General features: G+C 41.1%; 1 protein-coding gene across 1 annotated transcript in view; it reads left to right on the forward strand.

The window, feature by feature from the left end:
- The window catches only part of LOC119897891 (A disintegrin and metalloproteinase with thrombospondin motifs 16), a 60,410-nt gene that overhangs the window by 38,176 nt on the left and 1,565 nt on the right, over positions 1-20,669 (forward strand). Inside the window, exons 18-23 of the mRNA XM_038711909.1 lie at positions 1,491-1,617; positions 18,459-18,663; positions 19,490-19,684; positions 19,812-19,868; positions 20,080-20,295; positions 20,440-20,587. Coding sequence (XP_038567837.1) covers positions 1,491-1,617; positions 18,459-18,663; positions 19,490-19,684; positions 19,812-19,868; positions 20,080-20,295; positions 20,440-20,587 — 948 coding nt within the window. The remainder of the gene's footprint in view (positions 1-1,490; positions 1,618-18,458; positions 18,664-19,489; positions 19,685-19,811; positions 19,869-20,079; positions 20,296-20,439; positions 20,588-20,669) is intronic.

Consider the following 20,669-nt stretch of genomic DNA (forward strand, 5'->3'; position numbering starts at 1 on the left):
CTGTTGCATTGGCTGGACTAAGTTAGCGTCTTATTTTTGTTTCAAAGCTGAAAGTGTCATAGTATCTTTTGTAGTACTATAGGAGAGGACAAGGTAAGTTGAGGGTGTGGTTTAAGAGTCATGCTTCGCTATGAAACTTAATGGTTGGAAAAGGTCAGCCTATGCTTTTTATTTTAATAAAATAATAAAAATGTGGTTATTTATGGTGGATATATGGTCATGCAACTCACACACCAGCAACCCCCCAATCCCATCTGATAAACAACAAACAGTCCCTTCCATAGATAACCTAAAATAATTTTATGTCTATTACATTAATGACAAAGGACAGATCACCTTCACATCTTCAATCTGGGCGAGCATCTAGATTTCAGTCTGACCCCTCTGATCTATTATAAGGCTTTTAGCTGCAGGTTAAATGGAGAGAGGAAAGGTCCCATCATTGTTGAGGGGACATTAGTTGCTCTTGTTTTGGAACTGGTGGGACCTCTTCTTGTCCTGCTGGAGGCTTGTTATTACATGCACACACGGACAAACAGTTTCGTTTAAACAAGCAAGCATGCGCATGCATGGTTTCGACCAGTGACCTAGTATTAAACTAGCGCACACACACACACACACATACACACACACACACACACACACACACACACACACACACACACACACAAACACACATGGAGAGACTGTTGTAATGACCTGGGCAGACCCTGGCATGGTGATTTGAGGCTGAAGGTCAGTAGACAAAGGTACATGTGTGCATGCGTGTATTTGTGTGTGACTGCAAGCACTTGCTTGAGTGTGAACAAAGCCCCCATTGTAAAGTATCTATTGATTGACACTGCAGGTTAAAGTTCCCCACCCTGGTCTGATGCGGTCCACCCTAACCACCTCAACCTCTTTGTGTCCTGATTGTAGGCCGTGCTGGGTTGGGGGTCATTTGCTTTATTAAAGAGTGCGACTGACTAACTGGCCTGTATGATTTGAGATGTGCAGATTGACCCTGCCTAAGGCCAAATTCCAACCAGGGGATCTGTGTAGCTGGCATTCAAGTTTCACATAAATCAAACAACACCGTCAGATCTGCATGTTTGCCAGAATTTACCAACTCAAATGTCGGAGCATTTAAAGATGTTCATTAGCCCCTGAGAAAGCTACTGATAATACTTTAATTTAGAAAGTTGAAACATCAACAAACTGCTCAAGTGTTGATTTCATATGTTACAGAGATAATATATTGTTTTTGCACATCACACATGTAGAAGGAGATGTAGTGAAAAGGCATCAATATCCATCAACATACATTTTACTACCTAGAATGCACCGGAGTGTCAGCGTGAAACCAGCAAAAAGGTTATATGAAGGTGTCACATATTGCAGGTATAATATGTGCAAGCATTTGATAGCATCCTAACAAGCACACAAACCTAACCCTAACCCTTTTTTGTAGGTTCCAAATAACTGAACTTACTGATGTATAACCCATACAGGCCAGATGAACACTAAGTCAGCGTGCTACAGAGACTTGAGAGTGCAGGTGAATACATCCCACTGCAATTCCAGATCAAGACCAGCTACTGGACTGATGCCCTGCAACACCCAACCTTGTCCTCCCAGGTCAGACCCTCTGCTCTTTCACAAGTCAGTGGTGTGTTTGCTGGTCATAGTGGTGATGGCTACTTCTCAGTAACTGTATATGTATTTAACTGTAACTGAAATATGTATATAACTATTGGATGAATTGCCATAACAATGTACAGATGTCCATGGTGTCCAGAGGCTATATCTTACTGACTTTTCCTCTTGTACCACCATGCAGTGGATTTTTAGTGAAAAATCTCAACAGCTATTTGATGGATTGCCCTCCAAGGGAGCATTTTCCTTGGAATGTGACGTCACGTGAAACTAGTATAGTGCTAATTAGCAATTAGCATGCTAACATGCTAAACTAATATGGTGAACATGGTAAACGTTATACCTGCTTAACATCAGTGTGTTAGCATTGTCATTGTGAGCATGTTAGTGTGCTGACATTAGCATTTAACTCCGGGGCCCGCTGTGCCAAAGCACAGCCTTGTAGAGACTTGTTGTTAAGATCAGAGTTTATGTGATTTAAATATCATTCAACTCAAACCATAGTAATGTCAGTGATAATGTGTGGCTTCAAACGTGTGGGAATAATGTCGTCAATAGATCTGCACTCGGTTTTTAATTGGCTCTCAATCTGGACATCATTAAAAAATGATATTTTAACGGTGCAGACATTCTTTTGGATGGAAAAAGACTGGCTATTTGGCCCTTCTAGACTTCTACACTTCAGGCTATGTCAGTTATTGATTCGTTCAATTTACATACCCTGGAAGGGCTTTATAGGTTACTGTAGGCTATGTGACAGCCAAAAACATTGTTGGCTGCAACAGCTCAACATTCTGTACATGCATGTTCATGTTTGGAACTTGAGGAGGCAGCTTTAGGGGCCACCAGCCAAATAGCTTGATATAGTTATTCGAGCTGACCATGCTAGTGAAGAGATTATCTTGTGTACAGCACATTAAGTATTCTCTCTACCTTGTCGTTTACTCTGTGTCTTTTCTTTCTGTATCTCTAATCCCACTTCACCATTTGGGGTTTTTTCTTCCTACCTATTGTCCTTTTCACCTTCCTCCTCGCTCACTCCTCCTGACTGCCATGTGTTACTGGTCTACACCAGCTACACATCTGTTCTGTAATTTCTTGACATGCAGTGTCAAAAAGAGCCGTTTATTGGTTGAGTCAACTCTTGCAAACTTCCCACACTATCTCCTCATAATAAAGCGAATGAAGGGTGTCAGGCAGCACTGACTGTATTCTCCACCCTTTCCCAGCCCAGTAAAGCACCTGTTCCGTGATGATGACATTTTCCTCTCATGTAATGAAAAATAACTTTGGCCAAATGTGTGTGCGAGAAACGGGGAAGAAGGGAAAGTTCCACTGGATATTATTGTCGTGTCTTCATCCAGTTTAGCAGGATACCTCACCAACTGTCAGGAGTAGTTAGCTTCTGTGTTTGTTTAATACAGCAGGCCAAGGACTTGTAAACTTTTTCACATGTAGCATCACTGTGGGACCCAAGCTCATAACAAAACACTAGGCCTCCGGGCCTATCAAGAACCATCAGAGTTATCACTTTTGAATGTTTTGTTTAAGAAACACTGCTCTACGCAAAAATGCACTGCCAGCTTCAGTGATGGGGCGTGTTGGTTCATCCAAACCCTGTTTTTCGCACAAGAGTGCACCAGAAACAAGCTCAAATTTAATTTAAGAATAAATAATTCATTTTCAGAGACAGTGAACCAAAGAAGGTAATGTTATTATATGCTGAGGTTCATTTTCAGGTTGCTGTGGCCAAGAGGGTTTTTCTTGATGTTTTATAATGACACTGCTGTCACTTAAAAGTGGTACTAACAAATATTCTGTGATGTATGACGATACCAGACAGAAAGAGAGAGAAAGAGAGTGGGAGTGAGACCCACTAAGGGTTCTGTGGTTTCAGGGTGTGGTCTTGTGGGAACTTGGCTTGGCTCAGTTGGTTCGGTCACTGTCTATACCCCTGACACTCAGGGCCAAGGCAGAGGATCAAAGATCAGTCAACAATGTCCAATGCTGCGGACATCATAGGGAGTGGTGCACTTGTTGACAGGCAGGACATGTATGAACACACACACATAAACACACACACACAGGGGAAATGTCCCTCCCTTGTCTGCTTGTCTGCTCTGGACAGTGTCATGAAGGGTAAAACCCTGGCCAGAAAACAAATCAGTGCAAGACACTCTTGGGATAACACTGGTTTTAATGAGATTTAGCTGATGAAAATTAATTTAGTTAAAGCCATAGGGCACAAAAAAAAGATGAACTATTTGGTTATACGTTGTGTAAGTTATAGCCTACATTATATATTTTACAACAGTTTATTGTCCACAGACCTTCTAAATACCAATCAAATGTGTGCACATAGAGTGTGTCATTCCTACAGCAGCTGTTGCTGAGGTATTACTTCCCCTGAGTGCATTTTCTGCATGTGTAGTTGGGAGTAATAATTTCTAAGATATCATACAGACTTGACCTCTTGGGCCTACATAACTCCTATAAGATAAGGTTACCAGTGAAAGATACAGATGCATATTGGGTTGCTTCTCCCATGGCTACCAGTACAAATGGAGAGGCTAACACCTTGTATACCAAGGAGGCATTGCGTGAGAAGCATGTTAGCACAGCAAAAAGTCAGAATCCTTCCCAGCTGATCCAAGTAGAAGGCATGGAACCGAACAGCAATGTTCTTGGATTGCAGCCTTGGGATACTTAGTCCTAGTATTATAAGTATATGGAAAAATGTTATTTCATTCTAACATAACCCTTGGTTGCTTATCTTATATGCTCGGACAAGCAAGACTATTGTTTGTATTTTTAAACAGTATCTTTTACTTTACAAGAAAAAGCCTTTGGGATAACTAACCAATATGTGTTTGGCAAACATAACACTATCAGGGATAATGAGTTTGGCTGGAATTGCTGGAGTGTATCCCCAAATTTAATAAAGAGCAAGACAGAACCGCTAATGTTACCTTACCCTCAGATATAGCATCCACCAGCTTCCACACAGTGGGGAATATTAAACAGGTGATGAGCTATTGTCAATAGGGCTTTTTAACATAGCCTTTAACCCCACAATATAATGTTCTATGAAATGCTCCTTGTCCTTTGAAGTAACACTGTGAAAGGTTACTACCATAGGGAGTAAATGTTTTAGCTAGACATGCTAATGTTTGTAGCAGCCTTTTCAAACCCATAAATACAATTGAACACCCAATGTTCGGAGGGAGGGATTTTGCAAACGTCCGATTATCATACATGGATTATTATTATAAGTAAAATTATGTTTTACCTCTGGTAATTAATTATAAAGTGACTTCCTCTGTGCTTGTGTACTGCACTGGGTGTAATTATTCACCAAACACAAAACAAAATTAAACCTACGGGCATCAGCACTACCCTTATTTTTGACATTGTTCATAGAGTTTGGGGACCACAACTGCAAATCAAATGGGGGAAACTCTTAAGTAGGTGATCATATTTTTGTTTTCATAAAAGAGGACAGTGGGGGGAAAACCCGCACTTGGTGGAAGGTTGGGGCCGGGGGGGATTCAAGTATAATTAGTTACGCCATGGCAATGTGTATGGGGATTGGTGGTAACCATGCAACTATGTTATTGAACTTTATTAGGCCCTACATTTGGACTTCTAGATTGCTAGCACTTTTATTTAACAATTACATGTACATACCAGCTTTGCAGGTCATGCATTCGGCTTCACACAGATCACGGATTCATTTCTCATAATAGTATCCTATACCTTACCACTAGTATTAAAATAATCCCAGTTACAGCACTTTCTTTATGGTACATTGTTCTGATGAGTCATTCAATCCTAGTGCAAAAAAAATGGTTTACATCGTGGTTAGTCTCTAATTTGTTAATGCTAAGCGCTAACTTGTCAATAATCATAACAAATAATGTAGAACGAATTCAGCATTTCTAAAGTTTGCTGTAGCACCATGTCAACCTTTTTTTAATGTACCGCCCCACCCAGGCTGTGATTGGTCAGTTTACAAAAACATTGATGGGCAACTTTACACACTTGGATAAAAAAAAGCACCTGATCTTCTCCCTACTCTGTCTTCACCAGTGGAGAGGGCAGGAAAGAGTCCCGGCAGCTTGTGAGAAGTGCAGGTACGCCAAAAAGTAAAATGTAGAAGTGTCGGTACTGCATAACGATGAGTACCGGGCCATTTCAAGCACTGCGTTTGGGCATTTTTCACGCTGTTCAGGCTCCATGTGCTACTGTTGACAAGCAAGCTGCTGCTCTGTCTCTTGGCTGTTGCTGTGGTGCTGAGTGCTAATGATTGAGATTCAGTTTGACCCATGTTTGAGTGAAGGACGTGTACGCCTGCATGACTGACCGTGGCGTGCGAGAAAGTGGGACCTAAAGAGAAAGGTCAAAGCAATGTAAAAACGCACAGCGTATCAGCAGTATCTCTGACATTTTGGATGATAATCCCTGCCAGATGCGTTTTTTAGGTCCCAAAACTGGGGGGCCTCTACCAGGACTTCCCCTGCACAGTTAAAACAGGACACTTACCGTATAGTAGATGCCTGTGTCCCAAGGAATAACAAGAGCATTTATCTGGAGACTTTTGACAGCTGCTTTTGAGGCGTCAATTCCTCTGTGTCCCTATTCTGAGTATTCCCATGCATACTCTTAGCAATGGTCTGAAATATCAGCCAAATACTTGCAAATGAAGTGGATACTGCTGACAAGTGGCGCCTTGATTTACGAGCAGAGAGGGGTTTAGCTGAGACACTGACCTCATCTTGGTCGGTGTTGCATGTGGATGTCCAGAAAAATTCTGTTGTTGTATGTCCAAATGTGACTTTGTCCCCTACATGTAAAAAATGCTTGTGTTATGTTGTAGCCAAGCCAAGGCTTTAATAGCATGATTAGAACTCATTATTTCTCGATACTGGAAGGCCATGCCAGAGAAACAAGGCCTTGTTGCATCTTTGTTCCTGGACATCAGTGCCACCAATTCTATAAGTCACTTTCCATTGGAGTGTTGTTTGCTAAATGCCTGAAATGTAATAGGAGTTATTTTTGATGATTAAGAAGCAATGAAATGGGCAGGTTTTGTTGTTAATGCAACATTCTCAGATGCATATAAAGTACATATAAAATAACATATACAAGATACACACAGTCATGGTGTATGGTGCTGTTGTTGCTGCCATCATGTTGCCAAGAGCAGAATGACTGGCCATCAGCTGCTGTCTGGGATACACACACACAGGGAGAGGACAGGGCAGGGCAGGAGAGGAACAGGGGTGGTGTCTGATTACTATGAAGCTCATCCCACCCAAACTCTCTCACCCTCTCATCAAGACTCCCAAGGAACAATTTTAAGTGTCTTTCCTACACCCCACCCAATAAACACTGCAGTCCAAAGTCTAAAACTACAACAAAATCTATTACAAAATCAACTCTGATGCACACATTTCCAGAAGTACTGTTTGTTCACATCCAATCTCTTTCTCCTGCTCTCTTTCTTTTGTTCGGGATGCTTTTTTTTTCTGAAATTCAAATGAAATCAACTCTTTCTTAATCTGCAGTCCATTAGTGGTGTCCCAACACCTGCTCAAAGAACCTGCTGTTTGAGAAAGATTTTCAGAGCGATGCAGTATTATACAGGGCACCAATATTATGTAATCAGCAGTGAAATCATGGAATCTCTGTTACGTTACCATTTATCTCATGTTTTATAGTAACCAACAGCTGTTTTAAAGGGGGATTTTCCCTCTGCATAGCAGTGTCATTGCCTGATTATTTCCTTTTTGGTCAGTTTTGGAACAGGTATCCTAGGAAAATCCTGCACGATGATCATAGAGCTGTCTCATTTTCGCTGCCATAAAGTAGCCTTACAATATATATATATACACATAAAGTTGCCTGAAAAGATGTGCCTCCAGAGCTTTGTTAGGTCCGATGTTTTAAGTAACAAGCCTAATGGCATGTTTGTTGTACATTCTGTCATCATTGTAATGTAATGTGTCTTAAATATTCATTCCTTATTTGTTTTCAATGTTATATTCGAGAAAAACTGGTGTTGTGAGCACAGCGCACCCACCCAGGCTAAAAACATCAGCAGTCCGAGTGTGAGGCACTTTGGATAAAAGAGTCCACCAAATGTTAGGATGGCTACCACTGTACCCCACCTACACTCTACAGTAGTGTTTCCCAACGGGGGCAGTACCGCCCCCCAGGGGGTGCTGGAAGCAATATTTTGGAAAGGGGGTTGCTGAGCTGCTTTTGGGGGGCGTTTGTTAGTTGGCAATTCAAAAGCAAGTTTACACCAAAGATTCACAACAATACGAGTTTAAATTTTAAACTACTTGCTAAAAAACTGTGGTCTGCAACATTAAAACCTGCCAGATTATTCCACTGTGACTGGACAAGACTGTGTGTTTTTTCCCCCGTCAGCTACTTGTAGTACAGCTTCGTGCTGCCTTCACGGGAACGGGAAATCAGAGTATCATCCGTAAAATTTTACCCACATGGCGTTTACTGTGTAAACTCTGGAAGATTCACGCTCTCTTTCTTGGTATTACCGTGGGAAAGTGTTTATTTCTCTGAGGAATACATTGTGAACGTCTTGTTATTGCAGCGGTTACACATTGACAAGAGGGATATTCCGCTGTCGGACACGAAAGCAACTTCGCTGCGACGCCTCGTGCTGTGACTTGCAGTTTGTGCCAAAGAGGACATATACAGTAGTTTCAGTAGGCTATAAAAATGTAACGTTAAAAACTGAAGTCCTGACTCTCTTTGTTGGGGATTGTAAGCGGCACTTTATCAGAGGTGCTGAAGTTAACAGGTGAGATTTCTGCCTGATCACAGGTGTTCCCCCGACATGAGCACCTCCTCCTCTCATCCAGTTCTGTTTCTGTCAGACGGTCGAGGGGATACTTACCAGCGAATCAGTAACATAATGCAGTATAAGGCTTGTAGTAAAATATTATAAATTATCTTTAAATAGGCTAATGGCGTTAGTCTCCTATTATTACGACTTTTTTTCTTTACATGTCAGAGAACAATGTGAATGATTTTTAACATGAGCAGATAAGTTACAATGTTTCCCATGTGTTTATTTATTTGTGGCGCTCCGCCACAATATCAACACTGACCGCCACATATTGATTTTAGATTTTTTTTTTTAACTAGGCCTATTTAAAATCGTACTTGATCGCGTATTCGCGCTGCACATCCTCTCACTCAACCCTCTCTCTCTCTCTCCCTCATGAACACAGCTGCACAAATATGTCCAACACAATGCTGTCAATGTTGGAGACACAGCTTTAAAAAGTATTAGCAAGTATGTAAGGAGCCTAGCTAATAAGGAGAGCTAAATTAATGTTGGAAGACAGCTGGGTTTTCGAGGCTAGAACGCTGTATATAGCTGGTAGTTAATATCGACTGCACGCACGCGCACCCCCTATGCGCCACAGTTACACTGTCATTCTGTGGGAAATACTAAGTTATGATATGATAAGTTATTAACAGATCAGCTAATAAAGTCCAGTCAATAACTTAATAAAAAAGGATTAATTTATCACAGAGATGAACAGGGGCCACAAACACATAGGTTACTCCCCCACAAAAGAGGAGATGAGACTTAATCATGTGTGTTGACTTAGCAGGGTATTAAATAAGTTGATCTACAGGAGAAAAATATTTAAAAGCAAAAAAGAATGCAGAGAGCCTCACTACATTATATTTATATATTTTCAATTGTCACATGCCACCTGACTTTTGTGTTTCCCTTTTATATAATTAGATATTTCCACCATAAATTGGTGCAGAAAAGGCAGAAATTGTAACAGTAGTAACAACAACAATAAAAAAATCAACAATATTCAGGGCAAATAGCCAACATCTTTTTTGATGGGGGCCGTTAAGGGACCTGGATAATGGATAGGGGGGCGTTGGCCCAAAAAAGGTTGAGAACCACTGGTCTACAGGGTGTATTGGGGTAATTACTGTTACCAAGCTCAGTTAAACAAAACACATTTTAACTACTAGGAAGCTTAACCATTGACTATCAAGTGACAAGATAACATCCATCCATTCATCCATCGTCAACCGCTTATCCTGTGTACAGGGTCGTGGGGGGGCTGGAGCCTATCCCAGCTGACATTGGGCGAAAGACGGGGTACACCCTGGCCAAGTCGCCAGTCCATCGCAGGTCCAACTAGTTGTTTCCGAATGTTTCAACCCCATCTTGTGAGCTCCCCTAGCAGATGCTAGGGAAATATTACAAAAAAAGAGTTTTTAACAAATGTCTACCTTTTTTACAACAGACATTTTGACTTGTCAATCTCAAGTGTAGCTAATAACATTTTAACTGTGCCTTGTCTCTTTTGAGCAGAGGTTAGTTTGAATTTTTCACTTACTGTACTCAACAGAAACCAATGAGAAAGATGCATGTTCGTGATATTGATATTTCAATACATTTTTATGTGACTCTTTTTGGTACTCGTTTTTCAGGTAAAATTTGGGAACAACTGAAAGATAGTAATTTCTATAAACTTCCTGTAGGAATAAAAGCTGATATTTCACCGTCAGAGCTTTAATAACTTATTTAATGCACTCTAAAAACAAGACCCACTGAATGGCCTCAACTATGTTTGTCAGTTATACCCATGCAGAAATCAGATAACACAAGGGACATATTACTATAAACATACAGTATATGTACATCAACCAAATTCATATAGTGTATTATGTTTCTATCGCACACTTATAGTGGAAAATTTAATTATACTATTGGTAAATGGATCATAGTGGAGTCAGGAAACTAAACAGCTCAGGAGAGAAGAGGGCATATATCAAGGATGACCCCGGGAACCTCTGGCTCACTTTTGTGGGTTTCTTTACAAGCCAAACAATTCAAGCTTTATATCTGCACATTTACATTGTGTGATCACCCTGACATTATCTGGTAGCCAGAGACAGTGACTGTCTCATTTCCACTTTTCAGGCTGTACTTAACCGCTTACTCATCTCATCTCAGGATACTGTAGATGTACAACTGATGCTTAATTTTCCTCTCAACCTATACACACACACACACACACACACACACACACACACACACACACACACACACACACACACAGCTTGCCTTACAAGAGACGTAGCCTCTCTCTGTGTCCACTTGTCCCCCTCCATTAACCACAGTTTCTGTCTGTCACACACACACACACACACACACACACACACACACACTGCACAGAGCACCTTCAGGCTTGTTTGTAAGACCTCCACCGCAGTCTCCATTACCTGGGTGGATTCAGGCTGAGCTGTAAACATACCACATACAACCCTAATGGCCTAATGTCTCTTTTATCTCCGTGACCTGTCCAACTCTGTCCTACCACACACACACATACACGCACACACACACACACACTGATACCACTATGCAGCCAACCAAGGATAGCTGTCATTCAAACTTTGGTGACCTCGGGTCGCAGCACTTCTAATCTCTCATCAGGGATTTGAGGGGCTGTGTCTTTATGACAAAAATACACACCCTCTGTCTGCTTGTTTGTCTGTCTCACTTTCTTTTAAGTCATTTATAAATATGTTCAAATTTGAATTCTCTCTCTCTATCTATCTATCTATCTATCTATCTCTCTCTCTCTCTCTCTCTCTCTCTCTCTCTCTCTCTCTCTCTCTCTCTATCTATCTATCTATCTATCTATCTATCTATCTATCTATCTATCTCCTCTCTCTCTCTCTCTCTCTCTCTCTATCTATCTATCTATCTATCTATATCTATCTATCTATATCTATCTCTCTCTCTCTCTCTCTCTCTCTCTCTCTCCTCTATATATCTATCTATCTATCTATCTATCTATCTATCTATCTCTCTATCTCTCTCTATCTATCTATCTCTCTCTCTCTCTCTCTCTCTCTCTCTCTCTCTCTCTCTCTCCTCTCTCTCTCTCTCTCTCTCATGTAAACCAACACAACTGCTCTCCTGTTCCCTCGTGGTTATCTTAGATGTTGATGCTCCTCTGATATTTCTCTCCACTTTGCTTTCTCTCTCTCTCGCTCTCTCTCTCTCTCTCTCTCTCTTCTCAATACAATTTCAATTTCAATTTGCTTTATTGGCATGGTAAACAATATTGCCAAAGCACAAATTCACATATAAACAACACAAAATATTTATATAAATAATAACAATAAACAACAATTATTAAATTAACAATAAAAATGATAATATTATAATATTTCTGTAAAATAATTTTATTTATTTATTAGTCTAGTCTGAGTTTTCACTGGTTGTCCTCAGTTCATGGCATGAGGAGATATATTTTGCTGATTGCTGATTTGGCATTTGGGCATTTCTCCCAGTAAATAGGGGAGTTTATGTGTGTCTGATTTAAATTTGAATTCGGGGTATATTTGGGAAATGTTTGCAAAGTGTTTTTCTCTTAAGGTTTAATATTTAGGACATGAGGTTAGAAAGCAGCACCTCTACACATCTACCTGTCCTCTGTTGCACTGGGAGCAGTCTCTGTGGCGACCCTTTTCTATCGCCAGGCTGTGTTCACTCAGTCTGTATGTTGTCAACACTTCTCAGTTTATTGTGCTCAGGTAGTGTGCCAGTGTGAATTCTCTTTTTAGAGCCAGATAACAATGTAATTTTCTTTGTGTTTTGGTTGTTTCTTTCCATTCAATATATTTTTATTTTTGCTTGTTGATAATGTGGTTTGGTCTGCTTGAGTTGGTGTTACTGTCCTGAGGCTGTTGGAGACATGTTTCTGCAGAGAGCCTCAGGACCAGCTGGCTGAGGGGACTCTTCTCTGGTTTTAGCTCCTGGCATGTTAGGGCTTTGTGATGGTATGTCTGGGGGTTAATTGATTTCAAGTAATTGTAAAAAAAAAAAATTTTCTCTCTCTCTGTCCCACCACTTACATAGTTACACACCACCACCCATCAGCATTTGCTCACTAATGGATTTTAGTGTTTACACTGAGTTGAGGACGCAGTGATAATAGTGGCTGTAAAGTAATCTCACAACTGTTTAAACTCGTCTCCTTCATTATCTACAGCTGGGTCTGCTTAGTTGTGCCTGTGTGTATACGTGCCTGTGTGTGTGTGTGTGTGTGTGTGTGTGTGTGTGTGTGTGTGTGTGTGTGTGTGTGAAGATCCAGCTATTGGCAAGACACTTTGCTGTTTGCATGTTTTGTATTCAGTAACAGATTTTGTGTACATATATTAAGATTTATATTTATATAGCTAAAGTAATTAAAGACACCACTTGATAACATCAGCTGGAGATTTTTACATTATTAGAGACAAAACGTTTTTAGTTGAGGATGCAAAATGAATGCTGACAAATATAGAACCTCAATTTATTGCATCACTTAAAATAAATTAATAAATTGATAGTTGTCAGGGTGATATAGTTCTATATCAGGATGTTTATTGCATTATTTTCTCAGGTAGAGTAACAGTTTATGACATTATGTTATCATCACTTTGGGAATTATTGAGCTGTGTAACACCATACTGTATATTGCCTGACTTCAAATTTAAATACAAACATTAAAGGCCAGAGAGTTCTCATGTAACAGCAGACAATTTGCTAACTAATATTAGGTAATATATCATTTTCCTATTGGTTGCAGTCTCAACCTCCAGGCTGCATTTCCATGCTTTTACACTCTGATTACATGTATATTTGCAGCATTGCAGTGCATTGTATACAGATCTCAGATTTCATATTAAACGTTCATAAAATGCATATAATGTAGTTAGTGGTGTTTCTGATGATCATATTCATTTGTGTATCCTACTATATTAGAGGTCAGTTTCATGGTTTAAGCAATCAGAACTGCTTTGAGTTGTACCTTTATCCAATGCCTGGTATTGTTTAGAACAGGGGTAGGCATACTCAGACGTTCTCAAATTCAGCCAACATTGCAGAGTTTTTCCCCTCAATCATGCCCTTCTCATTAACCTGTATTTTTTTTGGTAATATATATTTTCATGTTACAAACATGATAACTCATAATTAAGTCAGAGTGCGAGGGGGGTGGGCGGTGTACATAACTAGAGGTTTAATGTCTGAAGGGGTACAGGACTATAAAAAGTTACTTAACCAAAACATATTGTCCTTGTTTAAGTGCATATGTTTCTTTTTTGACTGAGCATCTGGACAACTTGTGGGCCCCACTTGTGCATAAACTGCGAGCTGAGATAAAACATGTGCTGGACTGACCAAAACATGCACGCTAGGCTGGACAAGCTGCCTCTGGTCATCTGTCCATCTCTGCGCGTCATACTATTCTGAGGTCCTGCAGTTATTTCATTTTGCTGTGTCTGCACCCTGTAAGTTGGACCGAACAGGCATTACATCATGGAAATAGGTTTCCGATTGCGCTCACATTTAGAGCATGATAGCATTCTGTCTCACAGTGTGGATGTACACTGATATAAGCAGAGGAACACCCGCACGCTGACACGTACACGTGAAAGCTCAAAAACACACGCGGTGGCACAGCCAGAAACACTGGTCACAGGTTATTTAATGCCCCTGGTGAGCATGTAGACAGCGTCATTTAGACCACAGAGGCTATGTGACACCCTGTCCACAAGATATCTGATCCCCATGTTTCTGTTCAGAGATGGTGACGCTTACTCATCCTCCAGTGACACTTACAAATAACAGTCAAGGCAAAGATCACAAGGTGGTCTATAACTTGATATGGATGCAGATAGCCGTGCCAGTGGATTCACTAGGGTTATAAATCAGTATTAATTAAAGTTTTAATATGTCACCTTCATCATCTATATTTTACTTTTCTGCGCAGAAACTGATATCTGAGATGTAAGTAAGTGATATAAGAGAGCCAAAATAAGATTTAAGGAAGTGCCAGTATGATGTCATACTGTAGCAAGTTGGTAAATGTTCTTACATAATAAGTCCACAATATCAGTGAACCAGTACAAGCTTGAATGTTACATCACAGAAATCCTGTACAGTTTATTTAAATATTATATGTATGTTGCTGTGTGGAAAAGTTTTGTACTCGTGAAAATGTTTTGTACTTGTACATTCAAATGTTTGAATGTGTGGAAAAGGTTTGTACTTGTGAAAATGTTTTGTAGCTGTGTGGAAATGTTTGAATTTTTATCTGAATATCGGAAATCCCCCAAATTTACAGGTAACTGTCCTCATTATTTTGAAGCCAAAACAAAAAAAGGCCAGCCCCCCTAGATCCGTGATGGATAGTGAACTGACTTTCCTGATTCGATAGTCAAATGACATTTTAACCCGAGCATTCCCGTTGGCTATTCACTAGAACGTGTCAGATGTGGGACAAAACTACTTTTAACTGTAGGTTTGTTTTGTACCTGTAGAATCGATCTGTACCTGTAAACTTTGGGTTTTTCAGATATTCAGATACACATTCAAACATTTTCACACAGCTACAAAACTTTCCCACACATTCAGACATTTGAATGTACAAGTACAAAACATTTTCATGAGTACAAAACTTTTACACACAGCTACAAAACATTTTCACGAGTAAAAATCATTCAAATCATCAATCAAGAAGCATTGAATTTCCTCTCTTGGAGCCAACAATGCAAGCGTAATGTGTAATAAAAACACAGGACAAGAATCGTGGGGCAAATAAGAGTTAAATTATTTTACACTTTTAAAGCGCTACTAAATCCTCCTCCACCTCCACCACCCACAAACTTGTCTGCTGATACCTTTGCTGCCTTCTTTACAGGCAAAGTGACGGCTATAACTAGCCAATTCTCTGAAACACTCAAACTCAACCATTGTAGCAGTCCTACTACATCTTTTCCTCTGCCCTCCCAGGTCAGTGGTTCTTCACTCTCCTCGTTTACTACTCTCACAGAGAGCGAAGTATCAGAACTCTTGACCCGTAGCCGTCCAACTACATGCCCACTGGACCCGATTCCTACGAATCTCCTCCAAGCCATATCTCCTACCGTGGTCCCGACAATCACTCATGTGATAAATACTTCTCAGTCTTCAGGAACCTTCCCGACCACTTTCAAAAGGGCCCGGGTTACACCCTTGCTTAAAAAGCCCTCACTTGACCCAACTCAAGTTGAGAACCATCGACCAGTGTCTCTTCTACCATTTTTATCCAAAACTATTGAACGGGCAGTATTCAAACGGGTCTCAGAATTCCTCTCAGTGCTAGCGCCCCTTCTCTTCTCAATTTACACCACCTCACTGGGGCCGATCATTCGCTTGCACGGTTTCTCTTACCACTGCTACGCAGACAATACGCTACTCTACCTATCCTTCCCGCCAGGCGATCCCACCGTCTCGACACGGATCACGGACTGTTTCTCGGACATATCTGCATGGATGAAGGCTTGCCACCTTCAACTAAACCTCTCTAAGACTGAACTCTTGGTCATTCCAGCCAAGCAATCTATCCACCATAACATCACACTACAAATGACTCCTCAACCATCACTCCAACCAAGGTGGTGAGAAACCAGTTGTCCTTTTCAGACCATGTTGCTGCTGTCTCTTGGTCATGCCGCTTTGCTCTATACAACATAAGGAAAATCAGGCCCTACCTCACTCAGTACGCCACCCAGCTTCTGGTACAGGCCATGGTTATCTCTCGCCTCGACTATTGCAATGCCCTCCTAGCAGGTCTTCCAGCTTGTGCTGTGAAACCCATCCAAATGGTTCAGAACGCAGCAGCACGTCTGGTTTCTGATCAGCCCAAAAGGACTCATGTCACTCCATTACTCAGTGACCTCCACTGGCTCCCCGTGGCCTCCAGAATCAAATTCAAGTCACTAATGCTTGCATACAGAGTGACTAACTGGGTCTGCACCCATCTACCTAAACTCCATAATACAAACTTACGTTCTCAGCCGCTACGCTCCTCCAACGAACTCCGCCTGGCTCTGCCATCCCTTCACACAAAGCAATCCCAGTCCCGGCTATTCTCATCTGTGACACCACGATGGTGGAACGAGCTACCACACGCCATCAAAGCAGGGGCGTCCCTCTCTAACTTCAAGAAGCTCTTGAAAACTCATCTCTTCTGAGAACACTTCCTCTTATAACACCTCTAACTTCTAACCTCTAACATATATTCCTGTGCTCTTCTTCTTCTATCCCCTACAATGATCTTGTTTTGATTGCACTTTTTGTTAACTCTTACTTCCTTCCCTAGGTTTTTTACCCCATTGATGTGATATGTACTATGAGCTCTTACTAGTACTTATTGCTGCTCTTACAAGTATGTATTGTCAGTTGTAGATCTGTATTTGATGCTCTGTTGACGCTTGTATGTTGTTCCTCAAATGTAAGTCGCTTTGGATAAAAGCGTCTGCCAAATGAGTAAATGTAAATGTAATGTAATATGACACAAAGATGGACAAAAAAGACACGATGTGGCTCTAAAAGTTGGTCTTCAACTTGCATTTATTTATGTATTAAATGACACCATGAGGGTTTAGCTCCTATGTCTGCACCAAGGACCAATAAATATGTCAGCATGGTAAATATGTTACATGTATGTGTTGATTACTTGGTTAAATGTTTAACATTAACAGCTGAATAGCAATGTTCACCTCTAAGTACCTCTCATCCTCCCTCAAATCACTCTTTGATGATAGTACAGTGTGTATCTTCCTCCTGACAAGCCATACCATATATAAGACCAGGTGGAATTTCTCTATCTGTATTTATTTAGATTCCATAGTGCATGTATTATGCCCTTTCCAGCTATATTCTTCTCATCCTCCTTATACAACATTCCTAGCAAGTGACGCTCCAAATTATTACAAATAAAGTTTAGACTGTTAATATATACAACACGATGTGCGGACAGCAATGTTTTTGGGTTGTTTGGGGTAGATCTTCGGAGGCTGGGTGGGTACATTGGGGTGAAGCAAGGGAGAGGATGACAGAGTGTGTGATGAGGGATTGAGCTGCCTGCACCTTGAGTTTGGGGTCACTTGGAATAGATGCAGTGAAGCTTTGAGGAAGAGAGAAGTACGCTCAGGGATTAGGCGACATGCGGTCTGCCACGGCACAGTGTTGGAAAAAAATGCACTTAAAATAACATAAACTGCGCCGTCCCAAACTGAGCGCTCAGTCAAGGGACTGTGCATTAATATGAAGGATCCTTAATGTCTATTTCGATGAAGCCACATTTTTGTAATCACCAACGTGTTAGGAGTGTACAGTACAAATGGAGGCAATTAGGAGAGAAATATGTGGTGATGTTTAGTTTTGTTGGTCATGAGTGCTGAGTTTAGGCAAGGAGGGGGTTTAAAACTGTGCAGTGAGGTTTAAGTTACTGTTTAAAAAGCCTGGTATTTCGGCTGTTCTGACTTGCTCTGAAGCCAGCCAGCCATGAACAAATGTCTAACCCCTTATAGAGTTAGGCCTGCAACACTCCAAAGTGTCTGAGGTCAGCAATGTAAGAAGACAGGTGTTTAGTAGAGAGTGATGAATACTAATATTAATCTTTACATTTATCACTCACATTATTATTATTGGTACTGTCTGCCAAGAGGTTAGGTGTATCTGTGAAAAGGTGCTTTGGTCCTGAAAATGAAGAAAGATACATGTTTCACATGAGTTAACCATTTAAACCATTTAAACCTTTGTTATACATACAGTAAGTTATTGGTCATAGAATAAGCTGCAGAGGCCACTGAAGAACTGGCTTAGATACAACACAGGGAGTCATTTGTGAATTCCCACAGCCATGTCTGACTAAATGATTGAGGAGCTGTGCATGTTGACTCAGCGGACTTGTGTTGTGTTGTCCCAGTTGGTCTGTAGGAGAGTGGGGGGAGTGCAGCCAGAGCTGTGGAGGAGGCCAGCAGGCGCGGCAGGTCCAGTGTGTCCAAAGAACCAGCCAGGCCAACGTAGACGGCCAGGCCGACTCTCGCTGTGCCCAGCCCACCCCAGCCAGGAGGCAAGTCTGCAACACACACAGCTGTCCACCAGTTTGGAGCACCGGGCCATGGTCACAGGTAAGCTTGTGTGAAAGTGATCTGCCATGTAGGAATAATAACAAGCATGCACAGATGTAAGTCAGTACAGGCATGCTGCTGTATTAGTTATCCATAGAAGGAGAAACAAAAAAACACTTCAAAGTTGCACATTCACCATTTGGGCTAAAGAACTCTACATGAAGCCTAGCACTGATGGCTTCACCACATTTTATGACAGTGATCTCAGTGGCTTTAAACCATGAATGAATGTTTTGTTCTCTGTCCAACTCTTATACATTGCGCGTGGTGACTTGTCTCACTATTAAACCTTTTTAACTGCCGTTTTACCCCAAGTGTCCTTAACTACCTGCCACAAATGGTGTCCAGTTTACTTCCTCGCTGGTACTCTGTGGCACACTTGAATGTGGTGAAACACTTTCAAGATTTTGATTTAAGCGGTGCCATAAGATGTGTGCATAGGATAAGAATTAATATTGAGGGAATTGTTGGACTACCTCAAAGGAATTATTAAGAAAGTAAAGCACAATAACTCCCTGTGTGGAGAATGTGAATTATATGGTAGAAACGCTTTCTGTGCAAGGTTGGCTTGGCTAAGATCTTTGGCCTGTGGCATTTGAACAAATCCCTACTTTTAAGAGGAAGAAGGCGGGCAGGCTACCTCTAAAATGATGGATGTACTACAAATGTACTAGAAACATTTAACCCGTTAAGCCAATATTCACTAACAATACTGTGGTGTTGTTGTTGTCGTTGCGTCATAATCAGATGATCTTACCAGTCAGGCGCTTAAGGACATTTAAGGACATCAACGTTTATCCTCGTCACATTTCTGTTTATGTGGCAGTGTTCTCGGAAGTGTGGCAACGGCTTGAGGAAGAGGACCGTCTTGTGTACGAGCAGCAACCCAGGTGCCCACACACATACGCTGCCAGACAGTTTGTGTGCAGGCCTGCCAAAACCCGCCAGTCAAGATTCCTGTTTCATCAAACGCTGCCAGAAACAACGCAAAGTCCAGTGGTTTGTTTCCACGTGGCAAGAGGTAATTCATGAGCCAAAAATACGTAATTTAAATTAACACCGCACTGTAGTAATGCATTATGTAAAATTATTTTTTAGCTAATGGAAATAAGTTTCTTCTCTGTTCCTTTCCTCCTTTGATCGCCCAGTGTTCAGTAACATGTGGTCGTGGCTATCAGGCACGGTTAATCAAGTGTGCAGAGAAGGTGTGTATTACATGTGCTGTGTTTACTCAAATATGGCAAAATGTAAATTCCTAGTTTTGAAATGAACAACTTTAAAAATTAATTGTGACAATTTACTGCTTTATATTATATACAAGTGTATATGTGTATGTATGTATATAAATACCTGTAGTATATATTGATTTATTTTTTATATGTTACAATATTTTTAATTGACTTTAATTTTCTTTAGGACACTGCAGGTAAATACAGAGAGCTTGCTGCCAAGAAGTGCCACCATGTCCCCAAGCCCGCAGTAGAGCTCCAGAGGCCCTGCATCCTGGCTGAGTGCAATGTCCGGACTACCCCGCCAGTCCACCGATGGAGCAGGTATCATCGCACCCATCCACCTCAAACCCTCACTCAACCTCCACCTCGAGCAGAATGGCACTCATCTCCTTGGTCCCAGGTATGTTAACTTAGAGCAGGTTTACATAGCTGGACTATGCAAGGAGCGCTGCATTACATTATTTGTCTACAGAGTTTCTGCTTTGTTGATAGTTACATTGTAAGCTCATGATTGATGAGACACTGAATGTGTTATACTCTACAGTGCACAGTGACATGTGGAGGAGGAGTGCAGGCCAGGACGGTTCAGTGTCTGGTCCAAGAGAAGCCCTCTCCTGGCTGTGCCCTGCATCTTAAACCTTCCATGTCCCAGGCCTGCAACACCAACTTCTGCCCACAAACTGAGAAGAAAGGTACTAAAGCTCTAACATAATGTAGTACTACTTTGATGCTTGTATACAAACTAAAAACTGTGTTCCTTGTAATCTGTAGTCT

Source organism: Micropterus salmoides, unplaced genomic scaffold (assembly GCF_014851395.1).
Source record: "Micropterus salmoides isolate LMB-PRFRI ecotype aquatic unplaced genomic scaffold, ASM1485139v1 Ms_hic_scaffold_11, whole genome shotgun sequence".
Lineage (NCBI taxonomy): Eukaryota > Metazoa > Chordata > Actinopteri > Centrarchiformes > Centrarchidae > Micropterus > Micropterus salmoides.